Source organism: Sabethes cyaneus, chromosome 3 (assembly GCF_943734655.1).
Source record: "Sabethes cyaneus chromosome 3, idSabCyanKW18_F2, whole genome shotgun sequence".
Classification (NCBI taxonomy): Eukaryota; Metazoa; Arthropoda; class Insecta; order Diptera; family Culicidae; genus Sabethes; species Sabethes cyaneus.
This window is the reverse complement of record NC_071355.1, coordinates 125,545,129-125,572,891: the sequence shown is the minus strand read 5'-3', so window position 1 is coordinate 125,572,891 and position 27,763 is coordinate 125,545,129. Positions and strand designations below refer to the sequence as shown.

At 39.5% G+C, this 27,763-nt stretch overlaps 2 protein-coding genes across 4 annotated transcripts in view; both read right to left on the bottom strand.

Moving 5' to 3' along the window:
* Positions 1–1,262: 1,262 nt before the first annotated feature.
* LOC128740109 (uncharacterized) lies at positions 1,263–4,258 on the bottom strand. Its single transcript, XM_053835619.1, has 2 exons — positions 1,764–4,258; positions 1,263–1,683 (listed from the first exon to the last, which is right to left on the bottom strand). The coding sequence occupies exons 1-2, from the start codon at positions 4,256–4,258 to the stop codon at positions 1,263–1,265; spliced, it is 2,916 nt and encodes a 971-aa protein (XP_053691594.1).
* Positions 4,259–5,798: 1,540 nt separating this feature from the next.
* Positions 5,799–27,763, bottom strand: part of LOC128743673 (uncharacterized) — a 330,438-nt gene continuing 308,473 nt past the window's right edge. The window contains exon 4 of one of the 3 annotated variants that reach the window (XM_053840297.1): positions 5,799–7,333. In XM_053840297.1, the coding sequence (XP_053696272.1) occupies positions 5,885–7,333 (1,449 nt within the window). In that variant the 3' untranslated portion in view covers positions 5,799–5,884. The remainder of the gene's footprint in view (positions 7,334–27,763) is intronic. The other 2 variants (XM_053840295.1, XM_053840296.1) reach the window with 2 other exon arrangements.

The window sequence follows — 27,763 nt, the reverse complement described above, 5'->3', positions numbered from 1 at the left end:
TATAGAAGTAAATCTTGAGCGCATCAATTTTTCGGAAGTAGAATGGCAAAGTTCACGATAAATTTGAGATCGCACTTTAGTTTGGATTATGTGAAGGCTACAATGTTGCTTTGAGTGATTGATGAATTACCGAAATATACTTTAGCCATTTTATCTTGCGAAAAATGTCTTACATTATTTTGCTTGTAAATACATAACTCCAGGGAAATGTCAGAAAAAATCCCTTCAACAGTTATTTGCGCTTTTCTGTTGGTAGTACAAAAGCCATGCAACGCATAGGCGTCACTTTGAAATATTTCACAAAGATGTTACATTTTAGCTCGTTTCTTGCGCTTTTTCAGTCGGAAATTGGTTTTAAATGAGTATGCGAAAACGAAAGGTCAGCAATTAGCTTTGTTTTAAATCTGTTATCAATTCTTATTTAAAACCAATTGTGTTACTTGGGATGCCATCGTGGTATATGGGTCTAAGATTCCCAATACGTTTAGCTGGTTGGTTGGCTAAAAGACGTTTAATCTCATCGCCTAAATATGCCACCTGTATTACCTTCAAGATGACTATATTTGCTCGTCTCAGCTCGTTAATTGTGTGATAGCATAATGTAAGACGATTAAGCGGATTCTTTCGGCAGTTATCGATAAACCGAATAATGTTCGCCATAATGCGTTGAAGTTTCCGGAAATTATCAAACTTGTACAGAAATGGAAAGTGATCTGAACTTACAGTAGAGGTAGCGACGACGGCTTTCAGTTCAGGCAGAAGTACATCTGGTACATTTTTCATGCGATCAACGTGGTATTGTGTGTGGACAAGAAATGATGGTCCATTCCACCACAGACAGTTCTTACTCAATGCCTCTGGAGATAATATCTGCAGGATTGGATTGCGATCGTATATAACTCCATTGATACTCTGCGGTGTGTTCACGTATTTCAGCGATGCGATTGCGAACAAATTGTTGTAGCTGATCAAGTGGTTTTTTCATCCAGGACAATACAACCGTACTGTCCGACCATAGGACAACTTCTCGGAGTTCCATCTTCAAGGCAGGAATTACTTTGCTCAGCAATCGAGCTAGCAATAAAGCAGCACACAATTCTTTGCGTGGTATGGATAAATCACTAAGCGGTACTACCTTTGATTTGCTACTTAAAAGTCGTAAATGTGCTGAACCGTCAGCGAACTCACTTCTTAAGTAGATGCAGGCACCGTACGCGACAGAAGATGCATCAGCAAAACCATGTAATGCATACGATTCTGCATTATTCAGCTTTCTTCTTCCATAGTTGCTGTACCAGTAGTTTAGCTAACACAATGACAGGGGATATCAGTCCAATAGGATCAAAAAGTCTAGCTACTTCAGAATAAATGATCCTTTTGGTTATGAAATCACGAGTCGGCGGCTGATGGTGGGTATTTACAATGAGGAAAATATCATTTCGTGGATCCCATAGTAAACCCAACAGCTTAATCACCTCGTTTGCTCCGTATTCAGGTACGGGCATTTTTTTCTCTCGGCACTGTTCAGGTATGTCCCTGAATGCATCGGAATTCGAACACCATTTATGAATGGTGAAACCCCCTCGGTTGAGCAGCGTCTGCAATTGGTGTCGGATCTCAACAGCTTCATAGAGAGCATCGGCGCCGGATAGTGCATCGTCCATATCGTTTCCATCGTTTTCCCTCCAAAATATGCGTTGAAATATTCTGGTGCCACTAAAATCTGACGATACATTTTCATTATGTCGGCCGAAAACACGTACTTATACTTTCTGAAGCGTAGCATAATTGAGAACAGGTCGTCCTGCACTACTGGGCCAACCATGAGTACATCGTTGAGAGATTTTGCTGAAGGTTTCGGCTTTGCACTAGCATCAAACACCACTCTGCATTTAGTGCTGCTGCTAGAAGGACGGATTATCGCGTGATGTGGCATATAATACATGCGCACGTCAGGAGGATCTTTAGATTCATCGATCTCGTGGCAATGGCCGAGAGACTCGTATTCTCGGATGAAGTCCTGATATTGCACCTTCAAGTTTGGATCTCGTTGTAGTCGCTTCTCCAAAAAGGAAAATCGCTTGAGAGCGAGTGCACGGTTGTCAGTCAATTGGAAAAAATTCTCTTTAAACAGCAACCGAACAATAAATCTGCTACTCTCATTTCGACGGCAAGTATTCTTAAAATGTTCCTCGCACGCTTGTTGCTCGGATGAATATTTACTTACATTAGGAACATCTTCTATTTCCCAAAAGCGACGCATCCAATCGTCAACGTCACCAACAGAAACTAAATTGGCATGCTGCAACGAGGCTGGCAATAAATTTGCTTCTACTGCTCCGGCTACAATCCACCCTAGGCTGGTTTCTCGTAGTTTCGGTAAATTCTCGGCAAGCTGTAGGTGTCCAGGTTTTATCAAATCACAAAATAGCTCTGCGCCTATTAATAAATCCACCTTCGCTGGCGTATGAAATTCAGGGTCGGCTAAAATAAATCCATTTGGAATATTCCAGTGCGTAATGTCAATCTTCGTTGTCGGTATAGGTTCAGTTATCTTCGGTATGATCAAACATTCAAGTTGATTGTGGTAATCGTAATAGCGGGAACAAAAGTGTACTTTTATCTTGTCCTTTGCGTGCGTCCGGAGAGCATTAATTCCAATGATTGGGACCATAGCACGTTGCTTCGGGATAGCCAGCAAATTGGCCATTCGTTCGGTAATAAAGTTCACTTGCGAACCGCTGTCTAGCAGCACGCGGCATGGGTGCAGTTCATTCTTTCGATCAAAGACATTTATCACTGCGGTCAGTAGTAGCACTGTTTTCGTGGCTTGAGTATGGTTACCAGAACAAGTCGTTGAAATCGATTCAATCTCGGGTGCGACAATCTTCGGAGCATCAGCTTGTTCATTTGGGACAGAAGAGCTTAGGCTTACTTCTCGGGTTGCAGCTTCTGCATCATCGTGGAGTTGGGTGTGATGTCGTTTTTGACATTTGCGACAGGTTTTTTCGGAAGGACAGTCCTTGGAGCGATGTCCTCTTCTAAAGCAATTAAAGCAAATTCCAGATGCTTTGACCTTTTCTATCTTTTGAGCAGCGGAGAGGTCGTTCAATTTGTTACATTGAAAATTCAGATGCTGGCCACCACAGAATACACAAACGTTGACGGGAAATTTCATTTCGGCTGGCTTTGCCACAGCGGTGTGGCTTCGGTGTAGTGGCATCTTCACGGGCATAGGAGGATTCTTCGGTTTGGGTTGATGGCTTAATGGCCGGGATGCTGTTTCACAATTCTCCAGTATTTGGCATCTGGATTTGAGAAACGCAATCGTTGGATCGTACTTCGGCAATTCTGCTCTCTTGAGACTTGCTTCCCAAGCTTTTCGTGTGGAATTATCAAGGGCGTTAGAAATCAGGTATACTACCATATGCTCAGAGACACCGGTCAACTCCTGCTTTAGAAAACGTAGGCTTTCGATATGCCATGTTGCCTCGTCTAGCAGGCTACGCAAATCCTTATAAGTCTCTGCCGACATTCTCTGCAAATTTAGTAGTCCTCTGATGTGTGACTCTACGATTACTCTTTCATTTTCAAACCGTTCAGTCAGCACATCCCATGCTTGGCTGTAATTTCCTTCGCTCAAAATTTTAGCATCAAGCACACCGGCAGCGGAACCGATCAGTGCCTTATCAAGGTGATAAAGTTTAATAGCATCAGAATCACCTGACTTGGCCATCAGATCCTGAAAGATGGCTTTAAATTTAGGACACGCGGAGTAATCACCACTAAAGGTCGGAATGGGCATTTTTAAAGGCTGCTGTTGTATAATCATTTGCGATGATGCCGGCGACGGAACGAGTGAATGGGCTTTAGCGGTTAAAATACGATCTTCGACAATCGTAGACACAAAATTGTACAGTTTTTCAAATTGTTCGTACACTTCTTCTTCGGAAACTTCATCATCAGTAATGAGGACCATCATTTCACTGTGAAATCCGCTGAATTCGGTATACGCAGCTGACAGGTTTTTCGAAATCACATTTAGCTGGGCCAATACCATACCACTTTCGTCTCGCAATACATTTCGTATACGCACTACTTTTTGCTGCACCTGATTGTGCTGACGACAAACTGCAGCTAATTCTTTCGAACGCGTCATACCTGCAGCGCCCATTTCATCACTTCGAAATCCGCGGAATATTTCACTATTTTGTTCATCGTCTTGCTGCTTTGGATTTGGCGAACGTTCTATAGGCATTTTTATTTTTTTTATGCACACGCGACGTGATTATTTTTGATCACACACGACGGAACACGTTCGAACACGATATGAAAATTCGATCCCGCGACGCGCACTTCCCTTTGCACGAACAGTGTGCACGACAGAACACGATCAAACACGTCCCACAAAGTCAATCACGTAACGGGTTCTCTTCTATGTACGGACAATGTGCGACAGAACACGATCAAACACGTTCACTAGTACGATGCGCAGTCGGTTTTTTCACAAGCGGCGCGGACGGCAGAACACGAATAAACACGTTACGGCACGCGGTACGCAGTTTTTTTTTGTTCGAGAACCGCGAAATTTATAAAATAATTTTCGGGTGGCTTGTAAAACAGCAAGGCACACTTCGGTTTGAATCGGTTTATAATCCTCGGGTTGGATTATAATCTTTTGGGTCGGATTTCCTTATCCGGCTCGCAGGACCAAACTTATGTTCGATGTTGAATGGACTGTATGGTTCGGGAAGGGAACAATAGTTCCGCAGTAAATTTTCTATCGAAGCATTCGCGGAGCGTCGTTGCACCCAAAAGGTCCTTTTAAGAACCAGAAGAGTAGAATTTTTCTCCGTAACGATTGTTCCCTTCCCGAACCATACAGTCCACTCAACATCGAACATAAGTTTGATCACCTCGGCGGCAGACGGAACACTTTTTGACATGATAGGCTCATTGCTATGAACGAATGTTCTGCTAAGGCAGGTGGTAGTACCATATATTCATATTCAGGTGACACTCTTTGCCCCATCTTACCTTAATACTTTGATGCTCATAGTGATCGTAGCCGGCTAATGTTTTTTAGATGACTGCCGTTCATGTTTTTTCCTCTGACTTCATGTTGGAATCTTCGTCCTCGGTCCCTCCTTTTGCAGCTGCATCCGTGATCGAGATCATCGGTCGGACATTTTCCTGAACCAGCACACAATCGACGCAAGGTGGCGTCGAGACAGCGCATTGCGTCAGTGATTCGGTGCGGTGCTAGACCGGTGTGACATTAGACTTCTCCAGCAGCCAATCGGTGCACGACGACTCGTGACAGATTATAGCTAGTTTGGCGACGTTGCATGGCGACGACCATTGCATACGTCAGCGGGTGATGCTAAGTGGCGGAGGATAATGGATGATGGAGCGAAGAGCAAGTAAGAATAGTCCATAAGAAGGTAGGAAGAGTGGGTTGATGCCCAAGAAGAAAATGTTTATCGATAGAAAAATAGAGTAGAGTAGAGTAGAGTTAGATGACAGGAAACCTAAAAAATAAAAGGTAGTGTGTAGAAGATGGGAGATATAAATATGTATGTTTTGGCATAATGACGAAATATTTAGTCGACGTTTTGAGAAAGCCATTAATAGATTTGCAGATTTGTGATGATGCCTTATGCGTTTTAGCTTTTCGTTGCTAACCCGTATTTCCTATTGCTGGCAACTAAATCAACTGCATGTTTTGCATTTCGGAAGAATATAAGAAAATTTACATCCAAAAACAATGTATTATTACAGTTCAATTTACATATATTTTTATATCTATAGATTTAACTGAATTAATATAAACCTAATGAAAATTGAAATTTTATGGCTACAAACATAATTATTATTATTATTATTATTTTCTTAATTCAGAGGATGTTAGCTTCATTAACGGTGGCAATGATTTGGACCCATTATTATGTGATAGCTTACTTGGTGTATTTATTAATGTTGCTGAACTGAGCCCTCGAGATGTTATCGTTGAAGCAAATTGTAAATGGGTTTGGGAATCATGAATTGTGTTTTCTATGGAAATAGCTGTATCATTAAGCCAATCGCTCACACGATTTTCCTTTACATCCGTTAAATTGTCCAAGTTGTTAAGGTAACGATGGCTCATCTCGACAGCGGAATCCGCAGATTCAATATCTATCACGTGCGATACATGAGCTATAGAACTAGTATTCTTGAGAGTTTCACTGCTAACACTGGAAAACAGATGTAACGTTGGCGTTAATGGTTGTATAGTCTGATAATGATTAGGCTTGTTATTTCCTATAGCCAAGACTGAGTTCGCTTCAACGGCATTTCGAAAACAAGGCAACGAATTTGAGCAGACATCTACAGTGGGTGTAGCCTGTGAGCAAATTCTCATGGCTATTTGGCGAGTTCTACCTATATCTGTTGCGTTTTGGTTTGTTGAATCATCAGAGGTAAAAGAACCAGCCTGATCATGAATCTTCATTCCTATTTCTTCTTCTTCTGACGAACACAAATCAATGCAATCCACAACCACATGTTTTACCTCGCATTTTTTTCTTTTATGCTCTATATACGACATCTTACTTTTGGTGATGTCGAGATTTTTCAGTCTGATATCAATATTCCGATTTTCTATTTCTTGAGCGGTCAGTCTTTCCAATTTTATCGCACATGGTCTGCATTTGTTAAGCAACAGCTTGTTGTAAAACAGAAAATTCCGTCTTTTGCATTGTACAGAAAATTGACGCCTAGGAAACTTAAAATTATGTGTATCATGTGGCTCATCAGGACCTTTCTTGTAAGATATTGTTACACTTGGTTTTATTCTACTTTTATGCATCCACTTGGGACGATTTATTACACCTGTTCCGTCTTTTATTAAGGGTGGTGCAAAACAGAATCGTTCTAAACGTTCCAAGCGTTCTCGTCTGTAGTCATTTGACATTACGCTTTTGATACTTTTTAAAAGAAATTGTCCACATGGTGATGATAGCGGTATCGAAGTGCATTTAGTTAGCGTAACCACATTTCTCGTGCGTCGAGGCAGGTGTCGCAGTTGCTCAGAGGAACTGTCTACTGCATTAATTTTTTGGTGGTTGATTGAACGACTACTGCTACAGGCTGATTGCATAGACATTGTATTGATTTTACTAATAAGGTTGAAATTGAGGAGGAACGAAGACATGTTTTGTGTGTTAGATGTAGTTGTTCTGATGTTAGATAATATTGGCGCCGGCAATATTTCACTTCCACAGTAAATAACGTCATCATCATCGCTTTCTAGTTGATCCACTTTAGGAGTCAGGCATATTTTTTCGTGTTCCTGCAATTGAAATTAGAGTTATTAACATTAATATTCTTATGCGAATGTAATAAAAGAAATTTTTCAGACTTCGAAGAAAAGTAAGATTATAAAAGTAATGAATAGGGTGATTTATGTATTTGAGACAAGCGTTACGCCCACTCTAAAAGCCACCTGTAAAAGTCCAAAATAGAGTACGCGTAACACCAGTCCAAAATATATAAATCACCCTACGGCTCCTAAGGGTTTAATAACAAGACGCTACTTGAAACAATGTTATGTTATAAGATTTTTGATCTATTCTTTGTAGAATTGAATATGCAACAATTTTTCTTGCGCGCAGTCTTTTTAAAAATTTTAAAATTTGGACGAATCTGAGATTATTAAGTTTTTCTGACAGTCTAATATTTTTCTGACTTGAGTACTGAATTATTTTTTTGTTTTGAAGCTGTACTACCTTCCTTCGCATAACAATCCCATGATGGAAAACAGCAAGCTTATTTCGTTTTCGTTTTTGTGATGTAGCTACATCATTTTGTGCTAGGTACACTTTTTCCTCGATAAACGAACGCTCACGGTGCACCAGCAGTGGTGTGTGTAGTAAGAGAGAATAGCTGTGAACAGTTTGTTTTGTCTGCGCGGTGTGCCATATATGCTGCTTTTAACTACGTTTTTGTTATCTAAATTGGGGTGCACTTAAGAAGTTCGAGAAATGAACATGTAACGAAAAGTACTTACAGGGGCGAACTGGGAGCCAAAGGGTCCCCCCGGGCCTTTGAGATTAGGGGCCCCAGTTTGCAATATTCTCATGATAGAAAATTAACACAAAAAACGACATCTACTCAAAAGACATCAGCGTTACAAGGACAGTAAATCGAATGAATATGGGCTCAATTTTATAAGTCATGTCGTGCAACTCGACTCGACTCAGGCACTGTCGAGTGTCGAGTACCGGGAGAACGGGCAGCATAGCAGCTCGATGTTCGAAACAAAACAAACTCAGTCGTTATTAAGACCGAGTTACCAGCTATTAGCATGTGCGTCATACTAGCGGTTCACGGTACTTTAGTTTGGACGCATTTTTCTTCAGCCCAATCTTCACTACTTTGAGTTTTAGTTTGTTCAGCCACCATCACAGATGCTGTTCTATCGACATTATCCATTTCATTGGGAAAGCACACGAATTAACTAGATTTGCTGAAGATTGTGCCTGTGTGTTGCTCCTTTCATAACATCCTGTAACGGCATGTTGAACAGCCCACATGAGGGACCATCACGTTGATGAAGTCCCATGCGAGTTTAGAATAGGGTGGCGACTCGTCCGCATGTTCAACCTGTTCATAGGACAGGCAACAAAATTCAACCCGACAAAATTTTTTTTCATCACTAGTTCATGATTTCGTTTGAACCGACGCACATGCAATACGAATAATTCGGTAAATTATTAGTTTAGTTTACGAAGCTGCTGAGCAAACCGTTCAACACGACGTTTGAACGTTGCTTTGATCTCAATGCACAAGCATATAAGTACCAACACATTATTCCTGGTGTTGATTCTGGGTACGAAAGAGATAAAAAGAGAATGTGAAACAGCTTTTACTCGAAGGCGCGGGCGCATTATTGTCTCATTACTCGTTCATCTTCAGCATTGAACAACTTACTACCCCATTTTCCTATGGCCTGCGCTTTGATTCCATTTTATCGAGTTACGAAGCTAATGAGCAAAACGTTCAATATGACGCTTGAACGTTGCTTTAGATTTAGAGATTAGCACCAGGACAATGTATTGGTACGAAGGGGATGGCATGCATTATTCGCAAAATTTTCTCATTAACTCGTTCATCTTTAGCATTGAACAACTTACGCATATTGCTTGTGGTGCGTGTGGTGGTTATTCTTGAATTTGGTTCAATAGGTAAATTGAACGGAAAGTCTTAGGTTCGTAGTTAAAATTCAGAGACGGGTTTGCTGATAAAGTAAACCGCCGTATTCCGTTGTTATTTAAATAATAGGGGTATTCCCGTAGCGCTTGTTATGTTGCGTATACGGAGTATTGCGTATTTATACTGCCGCTACTCTGCCGCTTCCATAGAAACCGGAACTGCTATGCGAATTGCGGCAGCATATACACGAAATACACCGTTTACGCAACATAGCAAGCGCTACGTGCATACACCTAATGTTTGTTTTATGAATAAAATATAGAATTTCGATAATAAAAAAAGCTGCGTATTAATTTGTATTTTTCGCTGGTTGAACAGGTAAGCTAAACCACCACGAGTCGCCACTGAGAATAGCCATGATTTTACGGTCGATGGTATCATACGCAACTTTGAAATCAATGAAATAATTGTGCGTTGAATTCTGTATTCATGGACTTTTTGGAGGATCTGCCGCAGCATGAATATTTGATTTGATTTGCGTGATAAATGATAGGATGTCAATAGTTCAATATATATGAGTAGCTTACTGCGTCTACACGTCAGAACAGAACAGTTCATAGTGCAGGCGATTCCCGTGCCGAATTATAGCTATCCCTGGGATTAAACTCTTGGATTCTCCTATAAGAATCCTGCTTTTATACGCAAGGTATTCTGTGCGAATCCTCTGTAGAATTTCTTCACACGATTCCAATGTGAGGAACGAGACTCTGCGCGAATCTTTTTGGTTCGTCCTGGTAGAGCTGCGGAAAAAAGAACCCACCGTCTGAAAACGTCAGTACGAAAAGCACGTGCTCGCCAGTCCAGAGGAGAGGTTCGTCAGCAATGACACACGGAGTTTCTACAAAACGGTCAGGTGCAAGTAAAAAAAATTACTTTATCTTTTGATTTCAGGACATTGCATATTGCACAATTACAATTATACATAATACATTACAATTTACATAAAACATTACAAGTCACTTTCTAGTAATCTTCGCCGGTACACAGATGAAGTTTCAGTAAAATTAAAAAGATCAGTATATCGATTAAACTGTCGCACCATTGATGAAATCGGTGAGAAGGCTGCATACTGGGTTGACTGGAATTCCACATGAAGCATAGTCCTTGGACGCAAAACTCTGGTAGGTGCGTAGAATCCGATTTGTGATAATAGATCTGGGGCATCATACTCCGCAGTAATTAGCTTTACAATGAATACTGCTTGTGATGCCCGGCGACGTTGATCTAACGTTTTTATACCCAACAACCGACAGCGATCTTCGTAAGAAGGCAAATTCTGAGGATCGTTCCATGGAAGATTTCGCAGGGCATAACGAACAAATTTACGCTGAATGCTTTCTAGTCTCATGTTCCAAGTTGCCTGATGCGGGCACCAAACAACGCTGGCAAACTCTAAAGTTGATCGGACCAATGAACAGTATAAAGCTTTAAAGCACAGAGGGTCATCAAATTCACGGGCTATTTTGAATATAAATCCAAGTCGTCGACTAGCTTTTTCAATAGTCGTTGATATGTGCGGCCTGAATGATAGTTTTTCATCCAGTATCACTCCCAAGTCTTTCACCTGCTCGACCCTACTGTCGATCGATTTGCTCGATGTCTATGTAATATACTGATAAATTTGTATAATATTCCAAAGCAATCAAAAAATGTCTTCCTTTTATTTGTATAATTTGTTATTTTGAGTTAATAGCGGGGTGACATTCTGGGGTTTGGTTTAAGTGAGCAACTGTCCGTTTTCCTGGATGTATTCGGAACGTTCCTAGAATGTGTCCAGCTGTGGCCAATGTAACCCTGGACACTTTATATGGCAACAAATGAGCTACTTTTGCAATTTTGAGTAGGTACTTAAAGATGTCATATGTTGTACTTTAGCTGAATTCAGAAACTGAAGGGGGACCCTCACTGGAAAATCGAAAAACTTGTTTGTTTTGCATTTTCAGAAGGCTTTTATCTTTAGAAATGTTGAGCCCATAGTATTTTTCGGTACGTGGTCTCGTTGAGAATTTACAGTAAAACTGTTGGATCACTTGAAGGGAAGTGCAGTGCTGTACAATAGTTTAAACGCGCTCTCCTCGAAATCATATGTTTTCAGCGACTGTGCGTGTATCGCAGTATCTTAGAGGATCGATTTGAGTGAATTTTTTTTTGACGTGTAAAAATTACTTATCTAAATAAATTGTGACGTAACTGCTTTTCGATATCTCAACTTTTTAATTTTCGCTGCATTTTTAAAAAAATCGTTACACTTCGCGACCAGTAAGAGATAGATAGTTACTATGTACAGCAAAGTTGCTTATTTTACTGTGTTCTATAACTTTTGTGGAGACACTGTACTTTTTTGGACGCATTTAAAAAAACAAAAATTTGTATCACCCTAATAGATAGATTTACGGTCATCCTAATAGTGTAAAAAGTTGCGCCAGATTTTTTAAATAAACTTTTCCAAAGACACACCACCTGGAAAATTTAGCATTTTTACGCTAGAGCACATGATGGCGTTTTTTTCTATTTGGTTCATATCAGTAAAGTTTGCTTGAATAATTTCATCAATGTTTTTCAATTAACTTTTGACTGGTAAGGCCAATTCCAATAATATTTAGCAGATATGTTCACAGTATGAAGGCCTCCTGTTTGATACTAAAATAATTGAAATCTGATTACTTATCTGGTTAAATACGTTATAAATAATTGTAACTTTTATTATGCTGTACACGACTGCTCATAACTTTCAAATTAAACATCCAATCAAAAAACAAATCAATAGTGATCTATGAGGCTATATTACCTACATGGCCATCTCTGAGAAACGTTCGACTAATTGACACCTTGAAAAAGCACATTTTTAAGCATAACTTTTGAACCGCTTGATTGTTTGCGATAAAACTCTCTACAAAAAATTTGCAGTAGCAAGAGCCTTCATTTGCTACTAAGATTGTTGAAATCGGTTGTGCGGTTCCGGAGAAAATCATGTCACGTAATTTTTACATTTTTGCCTATAACTTTCAAACAAAATGTCGGCCCGCAAAACCATTCACTAGTGATCTACAAGGTGATAACACCTTTCAAATAAGCGTAATAGCAAACGAATCGGTCCAGCCATCTCCGAGAAACAGACGACTAAAGTCAAGCGTCACATACACACATGCACACACACACACACACAGGCATTGCTCAATTCGTCGAACCTTATCGATTGGTATATGTGACTCGGCCCTCCTGGCCTCGGATCAACTTCGGATTTTTCGACCAATTTTTAAACCTTTGTTATAGTATAACAAAGGTAATATAGTATAACAAAGGTAAAAAATTATGATTTTTTTGAAATTTTTAGTCGTTCATGTCCCCTTAATGTTCTTAGTGTCAAATGAAAGGTCTAGGTGTCCCATAGGTCGCTATTGAATTTCATACTGATCGGACTTTTAGTTCAAAAGTTATGTATAAAAATACGAGAAATATGGGACATTATCTCATAGGTCCCTTAACCGATTTGAACCAAATTGATTGCATATGAAAGGGAAGCCTCTCAAAACATTAACACCCAAATTTCATGACGATTGGGCTTGTAGTTCGAAAGTTACATAAAGAAATGTGAAAAAATAGTATTTAAAGCATATTTTTGTAACATATAAGCATTAATTCAATGTAAAACATCACACAATTTATTATTATTTGAAAATTATTGTCTTATTAAATTAAATTATTGTATTATCTATTAAACGAAGCCGAGTTATTGAAAATCGGACGGTTCATTCAAAGTTATTCAAACTTTAACACTTAAGCACCGTATATTAAACCGTTAAAACGTGTAAAATCAAAACATATCAATCAAATGTTGATTGTATTCAATGTGTGTGATGTATGTGTGTGTGTATGTATGTATGTATGTATGTATGTATGTATGTATGTATGTATGTATGTATGTATGTATGTATATATATGTGTGTATGTGATGACAATCTGCAATTATAAAATTTGCATTGAAATTCAAGAAAAGTGAGAAACATGTCAATTGTCTGAAGTTTTTGAAGCCTCTTAGTGGAATGTGGAATATGAACTCCGAAATTAATGAAAAGAAAAAACTTTTTCCGACTAAACTCCACTATTTAATATTTATTCGCGGCAGATACGCATACGCTTCGAAATAAGACACTGATGAAGCCTGCATGTTGTAGGCGAAATACGTATCTGTCGCAAATACAGATACTACATCCTAAATACAGTAGGATTTCGAATTTGGCAACAAATGCGTGTCACCTATGTTGCCAAAATCGAGACCCTTTTTTGATATGACAAAATTGAATGTAAATGCATTAGAAATTGACTAAATGTTATTAATCAACGATTGCCTTTTTATGTTTCCAAAATCCGCCAAGAGCTATCCGTGCGGTGCAAGTAAGTTTTTGGCGACCTACGGTAAGACGTAGTCCTACGGCAATAAAAATATTATTGTTCGATTCGATTATTGTTCTATAACCGTAAACTTTTCTTCATGAACACAATTAAGGCAATAATTTTTCGTTATTTAAAGTAATGCGGAAATTAACTGATATTTAAGCATACTTTTGGAAGTAAAATATTTTGTGTTGCCAAAAACGGATACTTTTGTTACCAAAACCGAACCATGCCAAAACCGCACCATGCAAAATTCGAAATCCCACTTTAGTGGGATTCAATCGGAAAGTTTTTTCTTTTCTATGATTTCAGATTTCAATTGTCATTTTCTTCACTTGCTGTTACTCACAATTGTACAAGAAAAGCAAAAAGCGAAGAAAAGCAGTTAATTTAAGCATGTAGGTATAGTGGTGTATAGAATCAAAAATACTAGTGAGTTGATTTTTCCAAATAAACTTCAAATAATTTTGGGGCATCAATAGAAGCTCTTTCCCATCAATAGATACTAGAGCTTAGAAATTTTATATGAAAAATAGGAGGAAAACATTGTACGGTAGTAATCTTGTACGATTTGTTTTCGTCAGTGACACTTCAAAAGACAGAAATCTTGTGTCATGTATCATGTTTTAATAATTAAATTGAATTGACAAGCACTGGAAATCATATCAATCATATTTCCCATTCTCAAGCATGTTTATAGCGCAACTTTTGCACTATTCGACCTCATCTTGTTTTCCTAACCCTCTAACGGGATACATTGTAAAAACGATGCGATCAAGCTAAAGACTATCTTTTCATGAAAGTACATTCAAAAGAAGCTTAAGTTTTGATTTTCATGCAAAAATAATTATCTGAAGGAGCGCCAGCTAAGAAATAGTTCCATTTCTCTTTTTCATATCTAATGCTCTATTCAGCTATTTTTTCTAATTCTGATATATTGCAAATTGAACTAATAGTAAAGTTTTAAGATCAATCATTTTGTTGTAGATATCCTTTTTCTTCAAAAGCGAAATATAATAATTTTTCTGAACTCTTGTTTTTCAAAGATGCTTTGAACTTTTGAACTCATGGTATTAATATCAAAAAATCTGCTATGAACACATATTTCATATTGTCAATTCAAAACAAGTTTCGTATGTGGATCTAAAGCCCGAAAGTTAAGGCCATCTGTAGACCCGTTAGAGGGTTAATTTCTAATTTTATATATATCTATATCTATAAAAAAGGATTTCTGTCTGTCTGTCTGTCCGTATGTTCCTTATAGAATCGAAAACTACTGAACCAATCGGCGTGAAAATTTGCATGTAGAGATTTTTGGGGCCAGGAAAGGTTTTAGTGATGGTTAGAGACCCCTCCTCTCACTAAGAGGGGGGGCTCCCATACAAATGAAACACAAATTTCTGCATAACTCGAGAACTAATCAAGCAAATAGAACAAAATTTGCCATGTGGGTGTTTTCGGTGACAAGAATTTATTCTATGGTAAATTGAGACCCCTCCCCTCTTTATAAGGGGAATTATAACTCCTCTCCCCTTTAAGAGAAGGGGCTTCCATACAAATTTCCTCATAACTCGAGAACTAATCAAGCAAACGGAACCAAATTTGGCATGTGAAGGTTTTCGAGAGCAAGAAAATTTTCTTTGATGAATTAGGACCCCTCCCCTTTTTAAGAGGGGGGGCTCCTGTACAAATGAAATACAAATTTCCTCATAACTCGAGAACTAATCAAGCAAATGGAACCAAATTTCGCATGTGTGTGTTTTTGGAGACAAAAATTTTTTCTATGATGAATTGGGACCCCTCCCCACTTTGTGAGGGGGGGCTCCCATACAAACGAAATACAAATTTCCTCATAACTAGAGAATTAATCAAGCAAATGGAACCAAATTTGGCATGTAGGTGTTTTTGGAGGCAAGAATTTTTTCTATGATGAATTAGGACCTCTCCCCACTTTAGGAGGGGGGGGGGGGGGGGCTCCTATACCAATGAAATACAAATTTCCTCATAACTCGAGAACTAATCAAGCAAATAGAACCAAATTTGGCATTTGGAGGTTTTTGGAGGCAAAAATATTTTCTATGGTGAATTCGGACCCCTCCCCACTTTGAGAGGGGGGGGGGGCTTCTACACAAATGAAATACAAATTTCCTCATACATCGAGAACTAATCAAGCAAATAGAACCAAATTTGGCATGTGGAGGTTTTGGAGGCAAAAATATTTTCTATGGTTAATTAGGACCCCTCCCCACTTTAAGAGGGGGGGCTTCTATACAAATGAAATACAAATTTCCTCATAACTCTAGAACTAATCATTCAAATGGTACCATATTTGGCATGTGGGTGTTTTTTGAGGCAAGAATATTTTCTATGGTGAATTAGGACTTCTTCCCACTTTAGGAGGGGGGCTCGTATACAAATGAAATACAAATTTCCTCATAACTCGAGAACTAAACAAGCAAATGGAACAAATTTGACATGTAAGTGGTTTTGGAGGCAAGTTTTTTTCTATGGTGAATTGAGACCCCTCTCCTCTTTAGAAAGCGAGTTATGACCCATCTCCCCTTTAAGAGGGTGGGCTTCCATACAAATAAAATACAAATTTCCTCTTATCTCGAGAACTAATCAAACAAATGGAACCAAATTTGGCATGTGGGAGTTTTAGATAGCAGAATTTTTTTCTATGGTGAATTACGACCCCTTCCGCTTTTAAGAGGGGGGGCTCCCATACAAATGAAATACAAATTTCCTTATAATTTGAGTACTAATCAAGCCAATGGAACCAAATTCGGCATGTGGGAGATTTTGGAGTCTTGAATTGATTTTATGATAGTTAGAGACCTCTCACCCCTGTGGTAGGGGGATATGGACTCTCATACAAAAAAAACAGAAATTTTTGTGAAACTCAAAAACTAATCGAAATCGAGAAATTCGAGACTCTTCCATAAAACATTAGTCATCAACAAGACCACTCAAAGCTATCTTTAGTAACACTAGATCATTCAGGACGAGACGGCCGCGAGTGTTGCCGGTGACCCGCCGTCAGAAGCGCCGCCCACTCTGAGGAGGCAACTCCCCGCAGAAATCACTGCTGTCTAGGTTTATTTATTTTCCTAGGTCTACCTGGGTTTCCTGGAACGCGCGACAGCGAGTAAGGAGAGGATCACGAAATGGTACTTTCCACTAAAAAGTTTTCCGTGAAATGGTACTTTCCGCTTAAGGTTTTTCGCAAAATGATATTCGGCGTAATGTTGTACAATCATGACGAATATTACTATCCGCTTTCTGGCTATGCTATGAGGGGACAAGGGAGTTGTTTTCTACTTTACTGTGAGGAAAAATTGCAAATTTGTATATTAAACTACCCATTCCTGGTAACTAATAAGCCTTAACGTAAGCAGCAAATCAGCGTATCTGGCATTTTATACTGCACGTTATTGTATATTAGCTTTTTGACTGCATAGGTGTTGTAAATTGGCATCCAAAATTGTATTCAAATTCTTCGTGTCGGTAATTAGCTGTAAATGAGCATTGTCAGCACTATAAGAAGGTTATCAGTAAAGTAGCTGCATACCTTGCCAAAATAGCATTTAAGTAGCATTTAAGGCGACTTAAATGCTTATTGGCCTATATTTGAATAGCATTGGTGATGCTTATTGGTTACCTGGGATGCTTTCATAGTTACGTAACTTCCAAAATGAATCATCTAAGGTTGAACTCCTCAGAAACTTGCAAAACTCGAGATTGTGACAAAGATCATCCGAGATTCATGATTTATGTACAACACAGGTTAATTTTTGGCAATACGAAGTTTGTCGGGTCAGCTAGTATATATATATATATATATATATATATATATATATATATATATATATATATATATATATATATATATATATATTCATTCAAGTCTGCAAAAATTCTTTTGTGTTTACATTGTTTCTATAAATCACGTAAATATTACAAAACTAAATAAGGTGTTCATCATGTAACATAAATGACGCTTACAAGTATTTCTGCACCCAAGGAAAGAAAATATAATTATCTACGCAATACGTTGTGAATTTTACTGATAAATAAGGATTTTGAGAAATACAGAACGGAAATTTAAAAATATAGTTAAGTTAATTATAGATGTTCTTGAGAAATTAAATAATGATTTTTGTGGCAGTAGAAAGGCTAGGTCACGCCGCTAGGTGGATTAATTCGGGTTTTTAGTTATATATTTTACTAGCTGAGAGCCCGATCTTACTCGGAACGCCTTTGTCTCACAGCTACTGGTACATCAGTTATTGTAACCGAAATGCTTATAATGCAAAAATATAACGTACCGCCATCCGGGGTGAGATTGTGCCAAAAAAGCATATGTTTTTGTTCTTTAGCTCAGTATACACACAATTTAGGAACTAAGTTGATTTCAAACCTGTCAATATATACTAAATAGTTCAATTAACAACTACCGTAGAGATGGTTTAGTTACAATAAAATCTAATTTTACTAGAAGTGCATAAACTTTGGCACAATCTCACCCCTTCTAGGGGGTGACATTGTGCCAAAAACATAAAGTTAAGCTAAAAACCTAAACAGTGAATATTAGCATGTTTATAAACAACACACATAAATATCAGAATAAAGTAGTTCATATGGGGCCGTCCATGAACTAAGTGGACTATTAGGGGCAGGGGGACGGCCAAAAACAACGCATCATACAAAAAGTATGAACGAAAATAGCCCGGGGAGGTTTGAAATAACTATAAATGAGTCAATGGACAGCCTTTATATAGCCAGTTGCGTTTCTAGGGTTAACAAGGGGGAGATATATGAAGTGGTGTATCCTAAGGGGGCACACCTATTTGATCATTTAATAAAAGTAACCATTACTTCGTTCGAGAACGCGCGGCCGCAGAACATGTACACCCCCTCCCCCTCCTTAAAACTGGCAGTTTAGACACGGTATAATATATTCGTTTTATACTAGAGTGTTTATTCAAAGCATCTGAAATTTCCAGAGAAAAAGTAAAACTTAGTTTAAATTATTTATCATAGGTATGATGCTGTGTGCTCCAAAATGGATGATGCAATCTAATCTATCAAAATATTGTGCATAATAGTAAAGAATGTGAGTGTACTTGTGTATACTGACGTATTTTTGTTGTATATGTGAAATCCACAAATTGGATCGATCATTATGGCTTGGCACAATCTCACCCCCGTGAAGCTCGAAAAATACAAAGTTTCGAAAAATATTATTTTCGTAATCAAAACTTATCCAACGCATAATAACCTTTCAATACATTGTAAATGATTAGTTTATATACCTTCCAAATAGCAGGTTGATGCGATTTCTTGTTTGGATTGGTTTATGCGGAACATGTTTTACAAGCGTTATTTCCGAGTATTTTTGATCGCGAACTTTGAAACCCTGTATAGGCTAAATAATTTGCTAATATTATCTGTGTTCCATTCTAAGTTATGAATAAATATGTTATGTTCATCATCATTTTGAATTTAGGTCACCAGTCGCTATAGATATAATAAATTTTCACAAATAAACATTTTTGGTTTTTGGCACAATCTCACCCCGTGGCACAATCTCACCCCGGATGGCGGTAACGCTTGTTCCTCTTTTCTGCGTTCCTCCCCATTTGTCAGCTCCCCCTCTTTTGTCTACCCGGCCACTTACACAACTTTTGACGTAGGATTACGTCTTTGTTTACTCTCTGGGACTGGGTAGCACTTTGTGAAAACAAAAATAGAAGTGTAACGTTGGAATGAAAGATTTCAAATGCTAATAACTACCAAACTACTGAACGAAACTGAACAATTTACATGTCGTTGGAAAGATAAAATGATCAGCAATTTTATGGAGAGGGTGAGAGACCAATTTTATGGACGGCGTAAGAGGGGGGGCTCCTATACAAATGAAACACAAATTTCTTCAAAACACGAGGAAAACCAATCAAGCAAATGGAACCAAATTTGGCATGTGGGGGCTTTAGAAGTTTGGATTTTTTCTATGGTGTACTGAGACCCCTTCCCTTCTAAAGGGGGGGGGCTCCTATACCAATGAAATACAAATTTCTTCATAAACCTAGAACTAATCAAGCAAATGGAACCAAATTTGGCAGGTGGGGGTTTCAGAAGGCAATAATTTTTTCTATGGTGAATTGAGACCCCCCTCTCGTTAGGAGGGGGGCTCCCTTACAAATAATATACAAATTTCCTCATAACTCGAGAACTAATCAATCAAAAGGAACTAAATTTCGCATGTTGGAGGTAAGATTTTTTTCTATGGTGTACTGAGACCTCTTCCCCTTCTAAGAGGGAGTCTTCCATACAAATGAAACACAAATTTCCTCATAACTCTAGAACCAATCAAGTAAATGGAACCAAATTTGGCATGTGGGGGTTTTAGAAGGTAGGATTTTTTCTATGGTGTACTGAGACCCCTTGTAGCTGCATCATCACAAATCTGCAAAGCTATAAAATGATGGCTTTCCCAAAACGTCAACTGAATGCATCACAATTACACCAGAACATCCATATTTATTTTCCCATCTTCTTCCACTCACTACCTCTCATCCTCTTCCTTTCCCGTCACCTAACAACTCGACTCTATTTTCTATCACTAAAAATGTTCTTCTTCGGCGTCATGCCACTCTTCCCACTTTCTTATTGACTATTCTTACTTGCTCTTCGCTCCACCATCTCTTATCCTCCGCCATTTAGCATAACTCGCTGACGTATGCAATGGTCGTCACCATGCAACGTCGCCAAGCCAAAATCGTCCACGAGTCGTTGTGCACCGATCGGCTGCTGGAGAAGTCTAGAGTCGTCCCGATCTAGTGCCGCATCGAATCAATATCGCACAGCGCTGTCTCGACACAACCTTGCGTCGGTTATGTGCTGGTTGAGAAAATATCCGACCTTTGATCTCGATCACGGCCACAGCTCGAAAAGCAGGAACCGGAACAGAAGATCCCGACGTGCGATCTGAGGACGAGAAACAAAAACCCTGGACGAAAGTCATCCAACATTAGCCGTCCGCATTCACTGTGAGCGTAGAAGTATTACCTCCTCGGAGGGTTTTATCACTCTAGTCGTTCTCGTTTCTACGCCGCGATTTGCACGACGCTTCAGCTTTTATTTTTATGGTGTGGCTTCTTCATGACACGATCTGGTGCAAAGTCAAAATTCGACTCTTATTATCGGCCATGATCAATATTCGGCGTATTCGGGTTTTTCTCACTTGCTGCTAATGCCTGGCGCTACGTGCCTCGGTTATTCTTACACGAACGAAATTCGACGGGTATTTTGCAGCACTATCACTGTAATTCGATTTTTAAGGCTGCCACAACCGATCTAAATTCGCCGACTGTCTTCTGACACAGGTTAACTTAACAAAAGCTGCTACTGACGGTCCAAATTGGGTGACCGTTCTCCGGTGCACTCACGAGACGAAAAGCACGTTTTGCTGGTGCTTTCAGCTATTATGTTCTTTTTTCCAGCATTGAAACGGAAGACTTTATGACAGCCCCTCTTATCAGCATGCAATTGCGTGATTTCAAGCGAGCGGCAACTGTCATTTGACATAGAACGTAGGTATGCTTACACGTCTAACACTACTTAAGCTAATTTGAGAGTGATTAACATGTGAAACCTAGCAAATAATCCACAAATCGTTACATAACATTACCACCAAGGTGAATTTCTCATGAATCGGCTGCAGGACGATTCATGAGAAATTGAAGTGACGTTACCGTTAAGGAGTTGACCGGAGACATCGGTCGATATTGATCTCAGAAGAATCTTCCAGACCGTAATAGTAAATTCTTGCTAGCTTAAGAATCTACTATGACTAACTAAATAAAAATGAAACATAACCCAAATCTGCATCAAAAGCAAACGCCAGCGAGTTCTGGCAAAAGTTTCGACCTACGCCAACTATGCTTGGCTAGTTGTCTCCGGCTAAGTCCTCATTCTCTTCTTACTTTTAATGAAGTTTTGTTTGCGGTGGCAAAACATTTAGAAATAAACTCTTAACCTATTGTGTTATGATTAATAGGAAAGAATTAAACATGGAATGATATTAAGACTAGGACTGAATCGTGATAGTTTGTTATGGTTTTGTGTGAGATGACAGCTGAACAGGAAAAGGGGTATTTAGTCCCTTGATCGTCATGAGCCCAGATCTAAGAATTTACGGCGCGCTAGTTTCGCGTTACTTTGGTCTCCAAGATTTCATGCCGACCCCAAATTGCAACTGCATCTGGCCCGAAGTTTTGATAATGCGAGTTTGCCATTTGACTCTTGCCGAGTGTTGATTGCCGATGTCGAAACGGATAACTTTTAACGATTTGCGTGTTCGTTGATAAATAGATGTCTGGTGTGGCTCATGGGTTGCCAAGATCATGTCGCAGATTTCGATGTCTTGCTAGTTTTGTCAGTTTCTCATGTCCTGACGAACGGCACACGCGATTGCGTGTTGTAATCTGCGCCGGGAACGCCGACTGCTGCTACTCGAGTTGATGAGTTGTGATTGATGTGGCGCTTTGTTTCGTCGACTGGAAATCCTCACCATCTGGAATATTCGTCTATGGGTGATACCGCCTTGCGCCGGCCAGCTGTTTGCCAATGCTGTCTTAGTTTGCTCCATCGAACTCTCGTATTTGCTTCTTATCGGTTTCTCCTGCCCCGAAAACGGCAAGCGTATCTTAGATTCGTTGATAAGAACACTAGTATCGGTTTCTACCGCTCCGAAAACGGTAAGCAAATGTAGGGTTCGCTGATCCGGGGCCTGTCGATGACCAAGTTGGAGAGGTAATTATTATTATGTTGTTGCTCATCCAGCCATTGCCCAGCTACACGATTTGTCCCGATCGGCAAACGGTGTTTTCAGTGTGTGGCACGTTGTTGACAGGCTTTAGCCTGTTGTCATAGGTGTCTGAACAACACCTAATTGGCTTTGATGTCTTTAGTATGGTACTTGCCCTTCTTGCCAGTCGCCACATCTTCTAGCAAATACATGTTGCACCCGATCGTGTACCTCACGATCGCTGGGATAAATTTGGGATCGAGTTTTCGATTTATGTGATCTCCGTGATTTCTTCTCCAAACCACATCCCCAGTTTTGAACGCGGTTGTTCGTTTTCGTAGGTTATAACGCTCCTTCATCTTCTCATGGTTGCTCTTGATTTGCTTTAAAATAAATTCGTGTATCCGCCGGATACCTGACAGACGCATCTCTTGAGCAACTTTTAGATCGTCTACTGTGTTTAGTTGGTGCTGCGCGTATAGGTCAGTGTGCAATATTAAATCTCTGCCGAAGTTCGCGTAGCGTGTGCTCACACCGGTGGAGTCGTGCCTAGCGCTGTTAATCACTGCCGTTATCGCCGGAATTTGCTGATCCCACTCTCTGTGATCTCCCTCTAAAAGCGCTCGTATACACGTTATCAATACGCGATTTACGCGTTCGGCGTTATTTACCATTGGGCAGTAATATGCGGTTTTTTAATGTGCTTAATGTTGTGCCGGGACAATAACGCTTGGAATACTCTCGCCTCGAATTGCTTGCCATTATCCGAAAGGATAATGCAAGGCCGAGAAAACTTCAGAAATACCTCCTGCTCGAGAAACTCAACCATTATGTTCGAGTCTGTGCTGCGCATCGGGTGTACGATAACATACTTTGTGATCCAATCTACAATAACCAGCATAACGGTATTTCCACGCTTAGAGCGCGTAAACGGGCCCACGAAGTTCATGGATATTAGTTTCCAGGGAAGCCTGGTTGGTTTTAAGTTGCCCATCTGAGGCATCATTTTGGTAGTCGCCGCCTCGGTCGCTTTGCACGTGTCACGTACTCGCTGACATCCTGTCGCAAGTTGGGCCAATGAAAATGAAAATGAAATGAAAATCTATCTTGGAATACGCTGCTGTAGTTTGGAGCCCTTACACTGGAATTTGGTCTTCCAGACTTGAGGCAGTTCAACGGAAATTTTTTCGATACGCATTGAGACACCTTCCCTGGCAAAACCTTTCAGTGCTCCCGCCGTATCAAGACCGTTGTAAATTACTCGATATGGAAACTCTCGCCAAAAGGAGAAATATTGATAGGATACTCTTCATCTGGAAAGTTTTGCTGGGCGAATTGGACTCTCCAAATATCCTCGCTCAAATTAACATAAACGCTGCTCCACGTGCCCTACGCAGCTCAGATTTTCTTCGGCTGGGTTTTAGAAGAACTGATTACGGACAAAATGAGCCAATCAGAGGTATGTGTTGTATGTTTAATCGTGTATATAGTCACTTTGATTTTAATTGTTCTGCTAATTGTTTTCGAAATCGCTTGCAAAGTTTGAATGTAATCTAATTAGCCTGTTAGTAGTAATTTAGTATGTTTTATTCATGTAGACACTGTTGTCAGATGGATCAATGTTAACCCATTATGACCCAGCGTATGATATATCATACCTCGTCTTCAAAACCTGTTTACTGCTGAATTTCAACAGTTAGCATTGTTAATATATCACTACAAGAGAGATAAGACATCAATCTGATGTGTGTGTGATATAATTTGTCGGTTTTTGTCATTTCATCTGTATTTTCAACAGTGCAAAGTTGTGACAAATGGCGGAAAAAAGTTGAAAAAATGGCGAAAAAATTTTTGTCTCCAAAACGCATGAAAAAGTCTACATTTAGTGACGAAACATTACCTGACATGTAAATTAGTATTTATATGTAAAGTCTATCACAAAATTCGATAAGAAATCTGTAAAAAACTTTGTAATTTGTTGGTTTGAAATTGAGCCTATAAAATATTTAACCTCGGATATTTTGGCCTTGAAAGCATTCCAAATGACGATTTTGCGTTTCCCGACACATTCGAGCCATAATATAATAGATTACAGAGTTTCACTTCATTTGGTCCAAATTTAGGTATACCCGGGTCATAATGGGTTAATAAATAAATAAATAAATAAAAAAAATGAGTTTGTATTCTCCACCAGGTCTTAAAGAAACCGAGGTGTGCAGCTGTTGGTGAATCATGGAATTTCATCATAATTTCATAATTTCATAATTTCATTTCATTCATCATTTCTCGCTCCTCTAGCGGGACAACCCGTTTCCATCTGTGGGTTATCTGCCCTGATTCGTATTTGCAGAGGCAATTTTTATACAATTCTCCATTTGCTACACGAAAGTCCGGAAACTTGTCCGCATTTTCCAGGACGCGATCATGCAGACCTTTGTACCTTGGATCCTTTATCTGATCTACCGCAAACACCAGGCTGGTTACAATTCTCGAGAGTGCATCTGGGACGACGTTTACGCTTCCCTTCCGGTATTTGATTTCGAAGTCGAATGCATTCAACTGGAGTAGCCAACGACTCATCAATGCCGTCGGGTTTTTCATCGACTTGAGATAGCAGAGCGCTGCGTGGTCGCAGTGGACAGTGAAAGGTACGCCTTCTATATAACCCCGGAACTTCTCCACTGCTCGAATCACCGCTAAGCACTCCCTCTCTGTCACGGAGTATTTTCGTTCGGAGGATGACAGTTTCTGTGAAAAGTAACAGATTGGATGTTCCTTGCCTTGCTGCTCCAATCGCCACATCACTGGCGTCGCAAGCAATTGCGAATGGCTTGGTATAATCTGGCATGGCCAATACTGGTGTAGATACCAAGGCCGCTTGAGAAACGTTTCCTCTGCCCTCGAAGTCCATTGGAACTTGGTTTTCAACTTGGTGAGTTCTGTAATCGGAGCTGCAATGCGAGAGAAGTCCGCTATGAACCGTCTATACCAGTTACAGAGTCCCAGAAATCTTTGCACTTCCTTTCTACTTGTAGAAATAGGAAACTTCACGATGCTCTCCACTTTTTCTTCGTCCGTTTTCCATCCGCTTTCATTGAGGATGTACCCCAGAAATTTGATTTCCCGCCGACAAAACTTCGACTTGTCCGCCGAGATGGTGAGATTCGCCCTTTGTAAGCGTTTCGCAACCTCCTCTATCGTTTTGATACGCTCTTCGAATGTACTGGAGCAGATGATGATGTCATCTAGGTGGAACACCTGTGGTTCCATGTCAGCGAACAGCTTGGTCATTAGACGCGCTAAAGCTTGACTGGCTGTACAAAGCCCAAATGGTACTACCTTGAACTGGTAATGACCCCTGGAAGGCACGGTCAATGCGGTTAATGGTCTCGACTCGACTTGCAAAGGCAACTGCCAGAACGCGTCCTTGAGGTCGATCGTAGAGATGTAAGCGCAACTTCCCAAGTTGTTTAATATAGCAGAAATCTGTGGAATAGGATACCCTTCATTCATCATTATTGAGTTAAGATGGCGTGCATCTAAGCAAACTCGGTACTGCCCCATTTTCTTTTTCACTGCTACCAGCGGGTTGTTCTATGGGAAGAACATAGCTTCTTCAATAATATCTAGTGCAATCATCCGGTCGATTTCACAGTTTACTTCTTCTAAAATTGATTGTAATCGATTGATTGTAATGGTGTAACACAGTAGTTGATGTGATTTTGTGGTGCCAATAAATTTACAAATTAACGTGTGAAATAGTGTTGTATTTTGCTGTAGCAACATTCTAATGTGTGACCGTAGTGATTTTAAATCGAGCTAAATAGAAAAACAATTGCAACAGCAGCCTGTTTTTGTTAAATTTTGTTTTATTTAATATCCCCCCAGCGCGCCACTATAGCAGCTGCGGCGGCGATCATTGTTTTTTTTTCGTCTTGTCTCTGTTCACTCTGCATGTCTGTTGGTGGCGTCCCGCGTTTAATGTGTATTGGCGATGATTTGCTCGGCCTGTGGATCAGATTTGCCGTTGAAATGTGCGGGCAAGCGTGCACGAGTATTTCACTACAAGTGTACACCGCTCAACAAGGCAACGGCAAAGATGTTGACAGATAACGATAATCTTTGCTTTAAATGTAATGATTGTCTATCAGACCAGTGCTGTGCTGGGTAGCAGAGCGATTTGACCTCGGACGTCAAGAGAATAGAAGAGGAGATGCGGAGAGTCTCTACACTCTCCGACTCTGTCGTTGGCATGCGAGAACAGATAAGCGACGCGTTGAAAAACGCTATGGAACAGTTGAACGGGTCTCTTGAAAAATTAATGTATGACAAATTGGAATCATTCACTAAGTCGGTTTTTGAAATCAATGCGCAACAGAATTTAGCTGCAATGAATAATGCTTGTGTACGATCTGAAACGATTCGTTCTGAATCCGATCAGATTGGTAAAAAGCGAAAAATAGATAACTGTGATAATAATGATGATGATGTTTTTCACGACGCACAGAGGAGTAACTAGGGCAAAAAGCTGGCCAAAATAAGAAAAACATTTTTTTCGGTCTTCTAATATAATATATATTTTTTTGTATGCTTAAATAGATGCTGCACAAAGTACTCTTAGTCAAAACACGTAGAAACATACCTGTAAGTTTTGGCAGGTGTACAAACATTGACAATATTTGAAACATTTTTTTGTTAAATCATCAAGCATCAGGAAACGGATTCCATCAGAAATAAACAAAAAGATTAATACAGGATATTTATCAAAACATAGGTTCATCATAAGTAATTCTAACTGGTTTGTAGGAAGAAAATTTAAAATTTTGAAAATATGACTTGTTTTCAATAGTTTTGTCGAACAACTATTTTTTTTGCAATTTTGTGCTTTTTCAATGGTAAAAAAGTTATCAAATCTTGCAGAATCTGGTCATATATTCTATGGAGGAATGAATCTTTGTGGTATTCTGAACAAATCGGTACATAAAGCTCATCCGGAAACGTCCGGACTGGTATTTGCGACCCTTTTGAAAATTATATGTTTCACACTGTTTTCAAGGAAATTTCGACAATTCGCATCTAGTTGCGTACTATCTTTTGTGCAAGATAATTCACCTTGAATACAATGGGCACATTAGCCCTACTACATGTCTAGGGATTATGAGGCCTGTTCTCCAGATGTGTCACTAATTGAATCAACATTCCCATTCAACAAAATTCGCTGACAAAAATAGTAGGAAAAATGTTAGTTGAGTAAAGACGGTAAAGTATGTTATAGTATGTATGGCGTGATTGTTATTTGAC